This window comes from Sorex araneus, chromosome 10 (assembly GCF_027595985.1).
Source record: "Sorex araneus isolate mSorAra2 chromosome 10, mSorAra2.pri, whole genome shotgun sequence".
Taxonomy (NCBI): Eukaryota; Metazoa; Chordata; class Mammalia; order Eulipotyphla; family Soricidae; genus Sorex; species Sorex araneus.
The window spans coordinates 43,239,321-43,255,441 of record NC_073311.1 but is presented as its reverse complement, the minus strand read 5'-3'; the positions used below and the strand labels follow the sequence as shown (position 1 = coordinate 43,255,441).

At 41.9% G+C, this 16,121-nt stretch overlaps 1 protein-coding gene across 1 annotated transcript in view; it reads right to left on the bottom strand.

Annotated features, from left to right (window-relative positions):
• MYBPC1 (myosin binding protein C1) overlaps positions 1–2,341 on the bottom strand; it is a 90,719-nt gene extending 88,378 nt beyond the window's left edge. The window contains exon 1 of the mRNA XM_055118223.1: positions 2,252–2,341. Coding sequence (XP_054974198.1) covers positions 2,252–2,276 — 25 coding nt within the window. The 5' untranslated portion in view covers positions 2,277–2,341. The remainder of the gene's footprint in view (positions 1–2,251) is intronic.
• Positions 2,342–16,121: the final 13,780 nt, after the last annotated feature.

Sequence of the window (16,121 nt, the reverse complement as noted above, 5' to 3'; positions counted from 1 at the left end):
TTCTTCTGCTGAAACCTATTTTATTTTATTTTATTTTGCTTTTTTGGGTCACACCCGGCAATGCAGAGGGTTACCTCCTGGCTCTGCACTCAGGAGTTACTCCTGGTGGTGCTCAGGGGACCATATGGGATACTGGGAATCGAACCCGGGTCGGCAGCGTGCAAGGCAAGTGCCCTACCCGCTGTGCTATCACTCCAGCCCCTGAAACCTATTTTAAAAGTGCAGTGATTTTATGAAACAATCATACCATAATGACAATTTCAAGGAGAAGGTCATTTAAGAATCAGTCCTGGGGTAAAAATATGATAAAAAAAAATCTCCCTATTCCATCAAAGGATTTAAAATATATCAGTAGTCTTTTATTTCTACTCCCAATTTCCAAATGTAAGCAACCAAGGAATTTATGAATATAAAATTACTGTTCTGGCTGTAGGCGTGTACACAGGATACCCACAGTGCTTTCACTGCAAAAGGAGATCATGGGATCTTTGGGGCCCATGTGTGGATTTATTCAAAAAGAAAAAAAAAATAGGGGAAGACCTCAATTAATTAAAAAATTTATTGTTTCTAAAGTAGAAAGGATCAGAGTGAGTTGCCAGAGAAAAAGTAAAGCCATCACAGTTCACAATTAGAATTATGTAGTTAGTTTTGTCACCTCTACTGCTTGTCATCTTATTTATTTGTTTTTCAGCTTTCTTGTCATTTTCCCTTGAGTTTTAAAAGATTACTTGCAAATTCAGTCACTGCATATGGGATTATTAAAACAATATTGCACCCTTAGCCAAGGAACATCGAATGCACTTCATTCCAATTAAACTTGAAGAGGCGAGACAAGTGACAGGTCACAGAAAAAGGACACTTAATACACATGTAAATCATTTGCATTACAAATAAGACACTTTAGCAGGGGTTGGACTTGATGCCTCCTCGTCAGGATTAAGTTCCCATATTAATGCATGCATTTGGTGTGGTTATTTCGGGTGGAAGACTTCATCCATCAATGCTCACCACCACCAAATAGAGCCAACCTGTAAACTGATCACCACAGCCTGTCAACACTCCTTACTTAATTACATAAAGAAAATAGATTTCAAAGACTTTTGAAATTTTGGATAGCATTTTGATCTTTTCATTCAGCTTCTAGAGTCTTCTAAGTTTCTCCAAAAATGCTTAAAAGTCATTTAAGAATTTTAGCTGAAAAAAATTCAGTGTGACTTTTTTGAAAAAAAAAAAAAAATTTAGACTTTCATTTGCAGAAGTCAAGAATTAAGATTCAATAAGCACAAATGAAGTCTAATCTAACTGATAAAATATAATTATAAGGTGTTTCCCTTTAAAACACATATATTTGAAAGGTCTTTCCCTTTACCTCACTGTTTAAACATAATTGTGCTGTTATTGTGTGATTTTATAGTTATTTTAGAAATTTCCAGTTCTACACTCTTTGCTATCAATAAATAGCTTTAAATTATATGTTTTACAGAAAGGAGAAACTGTTGGAGGAAATGTTCTTCTAACAAATATTTGAAATTTCATTATTTAAAAAGAAACTATTGGAGAATTATCTACAGTAAAACTCGCTAAAGAACACAATCTACTAATGACATACAAAAATTTTCTCTTTTACCCAGTCACCAGGTTTCTGTTCTAAGCATAATTTAATAATGCAATAGCCAGTGAAGTTCCAAAAGCATCGATAGAAGCAAAAAGAGTGCACATCTGCATATTCTACATGTGTTACGTGCAAAAAGTCCAGAAAATTAGGAAATATTGGCGCAAATTCTTTTTAGAAACCATGATCAAATTTACTAAGCATTTAAGAGAGCATTCCAAGTCCCTCCCGCCAATACCCCCACCCCGGTCCAAATTGCAAAGCATGGTGAAAACTTGGTGATTGAATCAAAGAAAATAGGCTTGAAATAAAATCTATAATTAATGAAAAGTAGTTAACATCCTTAAGCTTCACTTTGAGCATCCCTTGCAACTGAACGATAAAATTATAATCAGCGCATCTTTGTCAATATTCCGTCATCAGCTATCATGCCCATATATTTTTTTCCAATTGATAGTACTCCTGTATTTTCTCTCTGGTTTTTTTTTTTTTACTTTCAACAATCTTTTCCCTACATCACAACAGTTCTATGATTTTTATCATCATTTTCAAAATCCAAGGTTTGTGAGCAAATAGCCAAAGTAAACACCTTATTAAAAAAAAAAAAAGCACCAAAAAAGGTTTATGGGAGATTCTTACCTTCTTTCTTAGTGGGTTCTGGCATGGCTGCAGAAAATGCTACTCTGCAGAGTTTGCTCTCCTCTCGTCCTAGCTGACAGAAGCAACCAAGAGCGGGTGCTGGTCGTTGTGACAAGCAGTCAGGGCGAGGGCCCGGGGCTTTTATACAGCCTGGGGACATCAATCACGCTGGCAACGCCCCTTGCTTCTCGAAGGGATGCTGGAACTTGACAGCTAAAAGAACCTTTCTCGCATCTGTTGTCTGCACTCTGCGCTCTCGCCTACTGGAAGGAATCTCCTGTCCATCTCATGTGGCTGATGAGAACACCTCTGACTTTCTAAATTCAGCCGCGGCCTCGTGCTTCTTACCCCTGATGTCTGACAGAAGCAAGTGTGCACACAGGGGCTCTGGGAGTTTGCTGGACGAGAACATGAAAAATGAAATGAAAAGCCACAGCATGTTGCTTCAACAAAGTCTCGTTTTTTTCACTATCCCGTGAAGGATACAATCCTGGTGTTTGGGAGGTCTTTTAGAGTATACTCTGAGGAGCTTTTCCTTTTCACCAGTTCTTATTCTATTTCATTCCCCTTTCTTTCATAGTTAAGACTAATTTCTTAAGCCAAATGTCTATATGGAATCTCTTACCTCATTTTCTCTTCACAAAGAGCACGATTTGCTAGGAAGGAGTACATGGGCTTTATTTTTTGTGTGTGTGTGTGGGGAGAAACAACTTTATTTTACAGGGAAGGGGCCAGAGAAATAGTGCAGTGGGTAGGGCGCTTGCCTTGCGTGTTTCCCCGAGCACTTCGAGGAGTCATTTCTGAGCATCGATGTAGGTCTGGCCCACAGCAATAGCAGTAACAAAAAATTTCCAGGAAACTGGAGAGGTAGCTCATTTAGCCGGGCTCTTGCTTTGCATACAGGAGGTCTGGGTTTTATACTGGCATCTTTGGGGTCTTCTGAGTTGGTTTTTTTTTTTCAGTGTGGGTCATAGCCTGATGAGCCAGTATTTGCCATTCTGTGTCACAGTGGCAAACAGACCCTCACTTCTAACTGAAGATATACCAGATACAGGCACTGTCTCCGCAGACTCTCAGGAAACAGATGGAAAAGCAGAAACTGTCACTCAAGTGGTTCAAACTGCAGAAGACCTGACTTTGGGGACCCACAGGCAGGGCACCTCTGTGACCCAGACTAAAGTGAGCTCATATGAAACAATGACTACTTGTGCCCTTATCTCAGGTCTGTGTTTTCAAGATAACTGTCGAGAGACTTTGCTTTGTACCGAAGCAGCCGCACTGTCTCGTCTAACCTTCCTTGCAGCTGGTCAGATTGAGCGCGGTCAGACTCTGTGCCAAGCTAACTTTTCATATAAGGATGAAAACTCAACTTAGAACTAATAGCATCATGCTTTAGCTATGTGGGGGCGGGGGAGGGAAGGGAAGCAGAGTCCGTTAGGAAGGTCAGTGACCAGCCCGGGGAAGGTGGCCTGGCACGGACAGAGTCCCACGTTCCATGCCTGGCTCTGCAAGATCTGCAGAGCACAGCTTGGGAGACCTCTCCACCCAGGGGAAAACCCGTGAGCCAAAAAAGAGATGAACAAACCAATGAACACCCGTGAGTTCAGCATGTGAGTGTGCGATGTGTGTGTTCGGTGGCTGAGAACCGCCTCCCCAGGCCTCCCCAGCAGGGAAACAAAAAGACCGGGGATTCACGGATAGATGGTAAAAACGGCCCATTTAATGCAGAGCTGTTAGCATGCTTATAGCACATCTCAGGGGTTTCAAGGCAAAGGACTGCACATAGGTGTGATTGATCATTTACAGAGGTAAAGTGGGGGCAATTCTCTTGGGAGGATTAACTCAAGGAGACACTCTGTCTTCCCAGGGACATCTGTATTGCTGCTCTCTTTCTCTTTAGTTGTGCATACTAAACAATGAAGTTTCCTTCTTATTGGTACTTGCAGTTATTTGGGTAAACACAGTAAGAGATATAAATTCCAAAAGCTGTTGGGCTTCTACCGTAAATCCCAGACTAGGTCCTCAGGCAGGTCTGCTTGTCCTTCCCCACAGGGGTTCTGTCTCTTAAGTCATAACAGTTTGCATCAAGACAGTGCTTTTATGCATTCTAGACTGTCCCATTTCAATACCAGGATAGCTTTGCTGATCGCCCCGGGTCTATTCATGGCCCATGGTGGGACCCCCCTCCCCCGCCTTTTGTGGATGTTAGGAACTACAGCAACCAACACTTGAGTCCAATAATTATGACAGGTGCCCAGGGGTAGATATATTTCAGAGTCAATCAACTCCCAAATATTAGGAGCATAGCATTAACGGTCTTTCTGTATTTGAGCAAAGAACATTACTCTATATAAAATATGAAAAGGCTATAGGGGACATAAAAAAGCAAGTAATTCACTACAAAGTCCAGAATTATGAGAAGTTTTGACTTGTAGGTAACCAAGACTGACGTGGAGACTGTAACAATGAGAAGTAAAGCACAAAGGAAAATTTAAAGTTAAATTCAGGGGATAGGGTGCTCATAAGAGCACTGTAAGTTTCTCTGGGAAAGGAAAAGGGGCAATTCACTGATGAAGCCTAAAACACTTAGGGTTTAATATCCAACAAACATCTACAAAGAATGCCTTTACATCACCACATTGGTGCTACTAGGTATATTGTCACTGTCACTGTCACTGTCATCCCGTTGCTCATCGAGTTGCTCGAGTGGGCACCAGTAATGTCTCATTGTGAGATTGGTTGTTACTGTTTTTGGCATATCGAATACGCCACGGGTAGCTTGCCAGGCTCTGCCGTGTGGGCCAGATACTCTGTGCAATTGCTCCATCCCACTAGGTATATTGTTTTGCTTTAAATACAATGTCTTTGGGGACAGTGAGATCGTACAATGGGGTAAGGCACTTGACTTGCACACCGCTGACCTTTTAAATCCGCACAACCTCATATGGTTCCCTGAGCACTGGCAGGAGTGAGACCTGAGTGCAGAGCCAGGAGTAAGCCCTGACCACCATGGGTGTGTGACCCAACCTCCCTACACACACACACAAAAGTGTGCTTTTAGATGCTAAGTGGACAAATGTCAGCCAGAAAATACAAAATTCTTTAATGAAAATTGATATGCCTTGTCTATTTTAGGGCCACACTCTGTCATGCTCAGAAGTTACTCCTGGCTCTGTGCTCAGGGATCACTCTTGCCAGTGCTCGGGAGACCACATGGGATGACAGGGATTGGGCCTAGGATTGAATGTGTGCAAGGCGAGCACCCTACCTGCTGTACTATCTCTTTAGCGTCTAAATGGATGTGTCTAGAAAGAAAAAAAAAATTATCAGTCCCCCAAACTGAGTCTACCCTGAGAAAACCATAGAGGAAATAAATAAAGGAATCTAGAACCTGAAACTATTCCCGATACATGTGTCAGGAAATCTTGCAGCCCATGAAGAAAATACCTGATAGTCTGAGTCTGAGAAGTTTCTTGGTTATAAAAGGCTTGGATACTAAAAGACAGACCAGACCGCCGAGATGTGATCCCGGGGGCCGCACACATGTGCAGCCTCTCCGCAGCTGCACAAGCGTGAATCCAGACCAAGAAAACCTCTTTCGGCATGGGCAACTCCTCACAGAATGTCTCCAGCCTGAGAACTAAGCCTCGGCCCCGTGCCCGCCCAGGAGGGGAAAGGTATTTCTCTCTCTTGCCTCTTTCTCTCCGGGGATGAAGGGCGCGGTGTCCGCCATATTAAGACGACCATAGATTGGGTTTTCAAGCCTGCAATGATCCAATATCTGGAAAAAATCTCCCTGGACTTTGTGTCAAAGTACAGAAATTCAAAACCGCGCGGCCGCTACTGCACCTTATTTGTCTTCACAGTAGGTCTGAATCTAGTGGGGTACTCCTAACAATAGTGAGGTTTGTGTTGAAATATTAAATGTAACCAAAGTAAACAGAATGTAAAATGAAACTTATCAGTTACAAGGTAGGGGGTGGGGGGGCGGGATGGGAGGTGTACTGTGTGTGGGTTTTTTTTTGGGTTTTTTTGGTGGTGGTATATGGGCACTGGTGAAGGGATTGTTGTTTCAGCATTGTATAACTGAGACCTAAGCCTGAAAGCATTGTAATCTTCCACACGGTGATTTAATAAAACAAAATTTTTATTTAAAAAAAAAATAAAAGACAGACCACTGGGTGGGAGAGATAGCACAAAGGGTTCAGCGTATGCATTGCGTGCAGGATGCCTGGGTTCAATCCTCAGCATCACATGGTCCCTCTAAGCACCATCAGGAAAGATCTCTCCCCATACCAACAGTCGGGAATAACCTCCAAGCACTGCCAAGAACATCTCACTGAGCACTGCCAAGTGTAACCCAACCTTCCCCCCAAAGACAAAACAATCAAAATATGGAAGACATTACAAATCTGGGTAAGTTTTAGTGTAAACTATTATAGAGTACACTAGTAAGACTTTAAATTAGGCTAATAAACTGAGTCTTATCTTTTTCCTATATTTTCTGCCTTGGTATAACTGTTTTTTCAGATCTTATACATTCTTCTAGAAAGCCACAGACTCTTAGTCTCCAAACACAGCATCAGCAAGTGGTGAAATATACAACAGGACTTCTTTAACTTTGGATAAATGCTTTATCATGTCTTTCATTTTCTCATATTTATTACAAGATTTGACCAAGTCTAGCATAGAACCACCAATAACAATTCATTCAGGGTGAATGAAATAGTTCTTCTTAGCATTTGGCAAGCACCAAAATAATTAGTGTTGTTACTCTCCACATAGAGTATCATTTTGATATGGGTACTGACCAGTGTCATCTTAGGAATCTGGATTCCTTTTATATGTAGTGTGAGATAGGGATCCAGTTTCATTTTTTTCCATGGACTATCCAGTTTTCCCAACATTATTTATGGAAAAGACTTTCCTTGCTCTGTGTCATAGGAGAATTTAGCTCCTTTGTCATAGATTGTTTTTCATATATCTGAGCATTTATCTTAGGGTTCTTAATTTTATTTTATTGATCTGATAGTCTAGGTCACACCTGGTCATGCTCGGGACTTACTTCTGTCTCTGTTCTCAGGGATCACCCCTGGTGGTACTCAGGGGACCCTCTGGGGTGCAAGAGATCAAACTTGAGTCATCTGTGTGCATGACAAGAACGCTCCCCACCATCCTGTCTCTCCAGCCCCAGTTGCCTGGAAATTTCTAACTAGAGCCTCAGTTTCTTCAGCTCTTCAGATGGACAACATTGGGGTGTGGCTCAGAGGGCTGAAGCACATGCTTTATATTTATTGGGATGCACGGGCTTGATTCCTGGCACTGCAAGGTCCCCTGAACATCTCCAGCAGCAGCCCCTGACACTGAGTAGCCCTGAGCACTATTGGGCGTGGTCCTTTTTAAAAAGGGACAATATCATTGTGTGTGGGCTGGAGATAGCACAGCGGGCAGTGCCTTACTTGTGGTCGACCCGGTTCGATTCCTCTGTCCCTCTCGGAGAGCCCAGCAAGCTACCGAGAGTATCCTGTCCACACAGCAGAGCCTGGCAAGATGCCCATGGTGTATTCAATATGCCAAAAACAGTAACAGCAATTCTCACAATGGAGATGTTACTGGTGCCTGCTCGAGCAAATCAATGAACAACAGAAGGACAGTGCTAACAGTGCTACAGTTTTATTATTATACTTAACAGTACAATTTAAAGTCAGGAAATGCAAAACCTCCCATCTTCTTTTTTTTATATCAGAATTGCTTAGGCTACTTGGATAATTTTATGATTCCATATGATATCATTTATTCTAAGTCTTTGAAGAGTGTCATCAGAATTCTGGTGTATAGGAATGTTACAGAATTTTGGATGATGCTCGAGCTGAAGAGATGCTACAGCAGGTGGGCACTTGCCTTGCACATGGCTTACCCAGGTGTGATCCCGGTACCTCACCCGATCCCGATGCAGGTGAGACGGATGTGGTGCTGGCGGGTCTCTATGTTCATTCGCGATTCTCAGGTTCTTCAATATTTTCAACAATGAAAATATTGAATCATAAAGATGTTCAGACTCAGAGTTGGAAAGTAGAAAAGTTTATTGGAAAGTAGAAGAGAAAATAAAAGGAGTTCTCCAAGTGGGGAGGAACTTAGTGTAGGACTGAGTTAAGGTAAGGGAATTTTGTATAGGGTGTTTCAAGGACTCCGGGCACCCCTTATAGGTTGGCAAGTGTTTACAAAAGGTGACAGAAAAATTACAATGCTGTCTAGCTGGCCTAAATCTTTCTGGGTATTTTTGCTCCTTATCTTGGTCTTCCTGTTGGTGGGTGCTCCAGGACAGAGTGTTAAGGTCCTGGGAATCTCTGTGACCGCTGGGGTAGGACTTTGGGAATGAAATGTGTCAGGTCAGTGGGGGGAAGGAGGCACAGGGAAACTGTGGCTTCCTTCTTCGCTGGTAAGGGGACACAAATCTTTCAGGCTTCATTGCCAGTTACCTCAGTTTCCCTGTCAGCCTAGACTCCAAGATTGCCTGTTATCTTAGTTTCCCTGTCAGCCTAGGGTCCGGGCCAGAGTTTTATGTTCCTGGGAAGCCTGGAAAATGCTGGAAGAGAGAAGCTGGTGGGTGGAATGTGTGTCAGGTATATGGGGGAGAGATGGAACATCTGGAGAGAAGAAACTGTGGCTTTTTCTCTCACTGGCAAGGGGAAAACTGAGGCTTCCTCCTTCAATCCCCACCAAGAGTGAGCCCTGCGTGTAGAGCCAGCAGTTATTCCTGAACAACACTGGGTGTGGCCCCAAACCACCACCCAGAAAGAATTTTGGATATTGGAGCCATAGCACAGCGGGTAGAGCATTTACCTTGCACGCGGCCGATTCGGGTTCGATTCCTCCACCCCTCTCGTAGAGCACGACAAGCTACCAAGAGTATCCCTCCTGCACGGCAGACCTAGCAAGCTACCCATGTAGTATTTGATATGCCAAAAACAGTAACAAGTCTCACGATGGAGACGTGACTGCCGCCCACTTGAGCAAATCGATGAGGAACGGGATGACAGTGACAGTGACCTTATACTCTGCAATTTTCCTGAAATTTTTTAGGGTGTGTGTGTGTGTGTGTGTGTGTGTGTACACACGCTTATGTCTGTGTATGTGCATGTGTCTGTGTGAGTATGAGTAAGCCTGTATTCTTTGTAACTTTCTACATGACTATGGTCTATACTGCAGCTGGTTTTACATCTGCCTTTCCAACTCGAATCCTTTAATTTTATTTTCTTTACTAACTAGAATTCACAGTGTACATGTTCAATATCAGTTACGAAAGTATTTATTCTTATTTTGGTTTTGAGTATAAAAGAAGCTCTTTGCTTTCACCATGAAGTATAATATTAGTTGAGTGCTTTATAAAGATACTGTCATATTGAGAAAAGATATTTATATGCCCGTTTATCAGAACACACAAGATACTATTATGTTCCTTTCCCTCCTCATTCTATTATTGTGGTCTAACATTGATTACTTTTCTCTTTTTATTTTTTGCTTTGAGGCCACACCCAGATGTTCTCAGGATTTACTCCTGACTCTGCTCAGGGATCACTTTTAGCAGGATTTGGGAATCTAAATGAGGTGTGGGGATCAAACCCAGGTTGTTTGCATGTAAAGAAAGTGCGCATTCTACTAGCTGTACTGTACTATCTCTCCAGCCCCCACTAATTGATTTTCTTATGTCGACACACGTCTGCATTCCTGAAATAAATTTTACTTATATAATTCTTTAAATACATTCTAGAGTCAGGGGCTGGAGCGATAGCACAGCGGGTAGGGCGTTTGCCTTGCACACGGCCGACCCGGGTTTGAATCCCAGCATCCCATATGGTCCCCTGATCACTGCCAGGGGTGATTCCTGAGTTCAGAGCCAGGAGTAACCCCTGAGCATCGCCGGGTGTGACCCAAAAAGCAAAAAAAAAAAATACATTCTAGAGTCAGTTTGCTCCTTTTTTTAATTGAGAATTTGCAACTATATTCATACAGAATATTAACTTGTGGTTTTCTTTCTTTATGTTTCTTTTTGGAATTTTACTTTCAGGATACTTGTCTTACAAAAACCTTCTATATTTTGGATTAGTTTTGGGGGCCACACCCAGTAGTTTTCAGGGCTTACTCCTAGCTCTGAGTTCAGGGATCACTTTTGGGGGGGCTTGGGAGAACGGTATATGGTACTGGAGTTGAACTTAAATCTGCTAAGTGCAAGGCAAGCACCCTATCTGCTATATTATCTGTCCCCCTTCTATATCTTAGATGAGTCTTTTCCACTATAGTTTAGATAACATGATTACAATAGTGTTTAAGCTTTAGTATTGATGTACAAAGTTACTACCTCATCACCACCAAAGTGCCCATGACCCTCCACCACTGTTCTTATGTCACCTCTGGTTTAATCTTCTTCCTTCCCATCCCTCCTCCCACTGTTTGTTAATAAGTTGTGCAGTCCAAGGCCAAAGGTTTGACATTGTCCAATACTATACCATACCATACCATACCATACCATACCATACCATACCATACCATACCATACCATACCATACCATACTATACTATACTATACTATACTATACTATACTATACTATACTATACTATACTATACTATACTATACTATACTATCAATTGTATTCTTTTGTATCTATATTTCACAGATAATGAAATTATCCACTGTTTGCTTGGAGGAGTTTTTTATAAATTTTTTTTCTTATTGAATCACTGTGAGATAGACCATTACAAAGCTGTTCATGATTGGATTTCAATCCTACAGTATTCCAACACCCATCCCTCCACCACTGTACATTTCCCAGCACCAGTGTCCCCACGTTCCTGCCCACTCCCCACCCACCCACTCCCCAACCGCTTCCTGCTTCTTTGGCAGGTGATTTTCTTATAGGATTGGATGATTTTTTTCTTGTAGAGCTCAACCAGTGCCTTGTATATCTTGATATTAGCCCCTTATCAGAAGGGTATTGGGTGAATATCCTTTCCCATTCCATAGGTTGTCTTTGTATCATGGTCACTATTTCTTTTGAGGTGCAGAAGCTTCTTGGTTTAAGATAGTCCCATTTGTTTATTTTTGCTTCCACTTGCTTGGTCAGTGACATTTCATCTCTGAAGATACCTGTGGCTTCAATATCATGGAGGGTTTTACCGACCTTTTTTTCAACATACCTTATGGACTCTGGTCTGATGTTGAAGTTTTTAATCCATTTTGATCTGACTTTTGTGCATGGTGTTAGGTAGAGGTCTGAGCCCATTGTTTTGCATGTAGCTATACAGTTTTGCCAGCACCATTTGTTAAAGAGGTTTTCCTTGCTCCACTTTATTTTTCTTGCTCCCTTATCAAAAATTAGATGATCATGTATTTGAACTGTGCATATGAATATTCACCCCTATTCCATTGGTCTGTGGATCTGTCTTTGCTCCAATACCATGCTATTTTAATTATTACCGCTTGAGGTTGGGAAGGTGATGCCTCCCATCCTTCCTTTTTTCACCAAGAATTGCTTTAGCTATTCATGGGGGCTTATTGTTCCATGAATTTCAGACATGTTTGATCAATTTCTTTAAAAAATGTCATGGGTACCCTTATAGGGATCTCACTGAATCTATATAATGCTTTGGGGAGTATTGCCATTTTGACAGTGTTAATTCTCCTGATCCATGAGCAGGGGATGTGTTTCCATTTCCTCATGTCCTATTTCATTTCTCAAAGTAGCATTTTGTAGTTTTCTTTGTGCAGGTCCTTTACCTCCTTGTAAGCTAACTCTAAGGTACTTGATTTTTGAGGTATGATTGTGAACAGGATTGGAAGAACTTTGATGCGATATTTTGGTGCTAATTTTTTTAATCTAAATGTTTAGTAGCTACCTGTGGCGTATTCAATATGCCAAAAACAGCAACAACAAGTCTTACAATGGAGACATTACTGGTGCCCACTCCAGCAAATTGATGAACAATGGGATAACAGTGCTACAGTGCTACATTTTAGTAGAACTCACCAGTGAAGCCACCTCAGCACTGATTTCACTGTAATCTTTAAAGCTTTGGTATATTGTGTTCTTGCTTTCATTCATCTCTCAGTTTTTCTCCTTGGTTTTGTTAAGAGGGGCTTGGAGTGATCACACAGCAGGTAAAGTGCTTGCCTTGCACTCAGCCGACCTAGGTTTTAATCCCTGACATCCCATATGCCCCCTAAACACCTCCAGGAATGATCCCGAGTGCAAAGTTAGGAATAGCACCTGAGTATTGCAAGGTATGGTCCCAAAACCAAAAGAAAAAAGAAAAAGAGTGTTGTTCCTGGTGATGAATATGGCTTAATTGGTAACTCACCAATCTAGCATGTGCCAGATTCTGAGTTCAACTCTGACCCTGCATATCTGACTGGGTATTGCCAGGTAGAACCCTGGGTGGCCCTAGGCATCACTGGGTGTGGCCCCTATTTTTTAAAAACAGAATGTAATATTTCCATTACAATGCATGGGAATAACATTTGCATGCCAAATTATCCCCTCCCTTGTTATCAGAGAAAATAACATATGCTATTTAAATTTTCTTATATTAGAACATATTTCATAACTCTATTGGGACCATTCCGAGAGTATTCCAAGTACAGTTGAAAACAATGTACATTCTGCACTTGTTGTTGGAATGTCCAATTGATATCTGCCTGTTAGGTGTCAATTGTTTCATAGTTGTGCAAATCCCTTATTTTTTCCCTAATAATCTGTTTGGCTGTACTCATTATTGAAAGTGCAATATTGAACTCATCGACTATTGTTGTAGAGCTCTGTATTCTTCCTTTATTATGTCTGTCTTTGCTCCATCTGCTTTGAAACTCAGTTGTTTGGTATAAATTTGTTGCTTTTTGAACAACTGACACCAATATATAATGCACTTCTTTTTCTCTTGTGCCATTTTTTTTTTTGCTTTTTGGGTCACACTCATCGATGCATAAGGGTTACTCCTGGCTCTGCACTCAGGAATTACCCCTGGAGGTGCTCGGGGGACCATATGGGATGCTGGGAATCGAACCCGGGTCAGCCCCGCATGCAAGGCAAACACCCTACCTGCTGTGCTATTGCTCCAGGCCCTCTTGTGACAATTTTGAATTAAAATCTATACTATCTGATATTGATACTGTACCGGGATTTCCATACCTTATCCTTTTTTTTCAAAATTTAATCACTAAGATATACAGTTACAAATTTGTTCATGATTGAGGTTCAGTTATACAACGTACCAAAACCCGTCTCCTCACCAGTGTACATTTCCCACTACCAATGTCTCCAGTTTCTCTCCTGCCACTACCACTCCCAACCGGCCTGTCTGACTCTCAGGTCTTCCAGTTTTTCTGTCCATTAACTACTTCACTGTATTGCTGGATATTCAGGTCTACCATTTTTCAGTCCATAAACTTCATCATAATATGTGAAACAAGAAGATATGAGGGATAAAGGTGATTAAGATTTAACAAATTTTAGCAAAGTTTAGCAAATCAATGAGTCTCTCTCTCTCTCTCTCTCTCTCTCTCTCTCTCTCTCTCTCTCTCTCTCTCTGTCTCTCTCTCTCTCTCGCTTATGCCAGAATGTTGATGGATGTGTCTATGCAGAACATTATAAACTGAAGGGTCAGAGGGATAACTCAATGGCCTAAACACACGTTTTACATGAAGGAAGCCTGAATTCTATCCCAGGCATCACATTGTCTCCCAAGATCCACTGGGAAGACCCCCCAAACACAGATCTGGGAGTAGTCCCTAAACACATTCAGGTGTGGCCCCCCCAAAATGAAAGGAAAAAGCAAAAACAAAATAAAACTAATATTGGGACTGGAGCAATAGTACTGCAGGTAGGTAAGGCACTTGCTTTGTAAGCAGCCAATCTGGGTTTGATCCTCAGCATCCCATATGGTCCCCTGAGCCCTGCCAGGAATGAGCACAGACCCAGAGTAAGCCCTGAGAACCTTTGATGTGACCCCCAAACAAACAAACAAACAAAAACCCAAAAGTTATAGATTTATATTAGGAATACTTGATTTTAAATTTAGTACTTCTATGAATGGACGGTGATTACATGGAAGATATTCTTTCATATACTGTATGGAAATTTGTTCCATTTTAAGCTACTTTCTTGCACAAAATGTTCCTGGACTCATCATTCTTGAATGAAATAGAAAAGACCCTGCCTTCCTGACATTCCTGAGTGTGACTTTAAATTTTATGTCACAGCAAGTACAAGTTCATACTGGAAGCCTTGCGGGCTATCAATAGAACTCTGCTCACCCACCTTATTTTAAAGCCGAAGCATGTTAAGCCCTCTAAGCCTCTCCTCATAAGACATACCCTTCATCTCCCAAATTAGTCCGGGTGCCTTTGCTGGATCCCTTCCAAGACTTGGATGTTCTTTTAAGCTCCGTGTTCTACCAAACACCATGCCTCGGCTGCAAGCTCTGACAGTTCCCTTGCCTTCAAATCTCCTTTCATTTATGGGCTCTCACCACTTTCAGCCTCTGTGTCTGCTCTCTGTGCGTACTGTGCATTTGGGAGTGTGGGGAAAGGACGAGCTCTGATGACTATAGATATTGTGTATAGTTTGTTTCAGTAAGAAAAGACCATGCAAGGGGCCAGAAAGATAATACATTTTTAAGGTGCTTGTCTTGCACGTGGCAGATCTGGGTTTGATTCCTGACACTATACACGATCCCCTGGGTACAGGGAGGCCACCAGGAATTATTGCAGAGCACAGAACCAGGAGAAATCCCTGAGCACTTCCAGGCATGGCCCCCCAAACAGAACAAATGTGGAGTCCTAGTCCAAATTCCCTGACCTTGACACATGCATTATTTCTCACCCTCAGGGCCTTGCTGCTATTTCCTGCCTTTGGAACAGCCTTTCTTCCAAAATTGATTACTTTAGAAGGATAAATTCAATCAAAGGCATTGTTTCCCCGCAAAGCCTTCTGTAACGCTCAACGTGGGGCCAGGGATATAGCTCAGTGATCAGTACCTGGTTTGCATGTATAAGGCTAATCACCACCAAAAATATTGTTTCATTTATGTCTTTTATAGCATATGTAATACAGATATATTTTAATGACTTAGATGGAAATTATCTCTACCTTCCCAAAATATTTTATTTATACAAATATGTAGGACTGTAGCACTGTCATCCCGTTGTTCATCGATTTGCTCGAGCAGGCACCAGAAATGTCTCCATTGTGAGACTTGTTGTTACTGTTTTTGGCATATCAAATACACCACAGGGAGCTTGCCAGGCTCTGCTGTGTGGGCAGGATACTCTCGGTAGCTTGCTGGGCTCTCCGAGAGGGATGGAGGAATTGAACCCAGGTCGGCCACGTGCAAGGCAAATGCCCTACTCGCTGTGCTATTGCTCCAGTCCATATGAATATATATATATATATACATAATATATATCTGTGTATATATTTATATAATATATAGCATATATTATATCCATTCTTGGGACTGGAGAGACAGTAAAAGGAACCTTACATGTTCCTGACCACGTTTGATTCTGGGTACCACATTCGATCCACCAAGCACCAGCAGGGTTCACTCCTGAACAGAGGGCCAGAAATTGCCCCTGAGCACTGCTGACTGTGGCCTCCAATCATAGACACACACAGACACACCCCCACAAATATATCCTTCTCTAATCGTTATAGTCTTTTATAAACCCAGTTGTCTTATACCTGTGTCTTTCTTAGAAGAAGTTTCTCCCAAGCAGTGCTCGGGGCCCCAGAGGCCACTTCTGGCAATTCTCAGCTAACCAGGCCAATGGATTAATCCTAGGGCTGAGGATGTGGAATTTCTCTGTCCCTGCC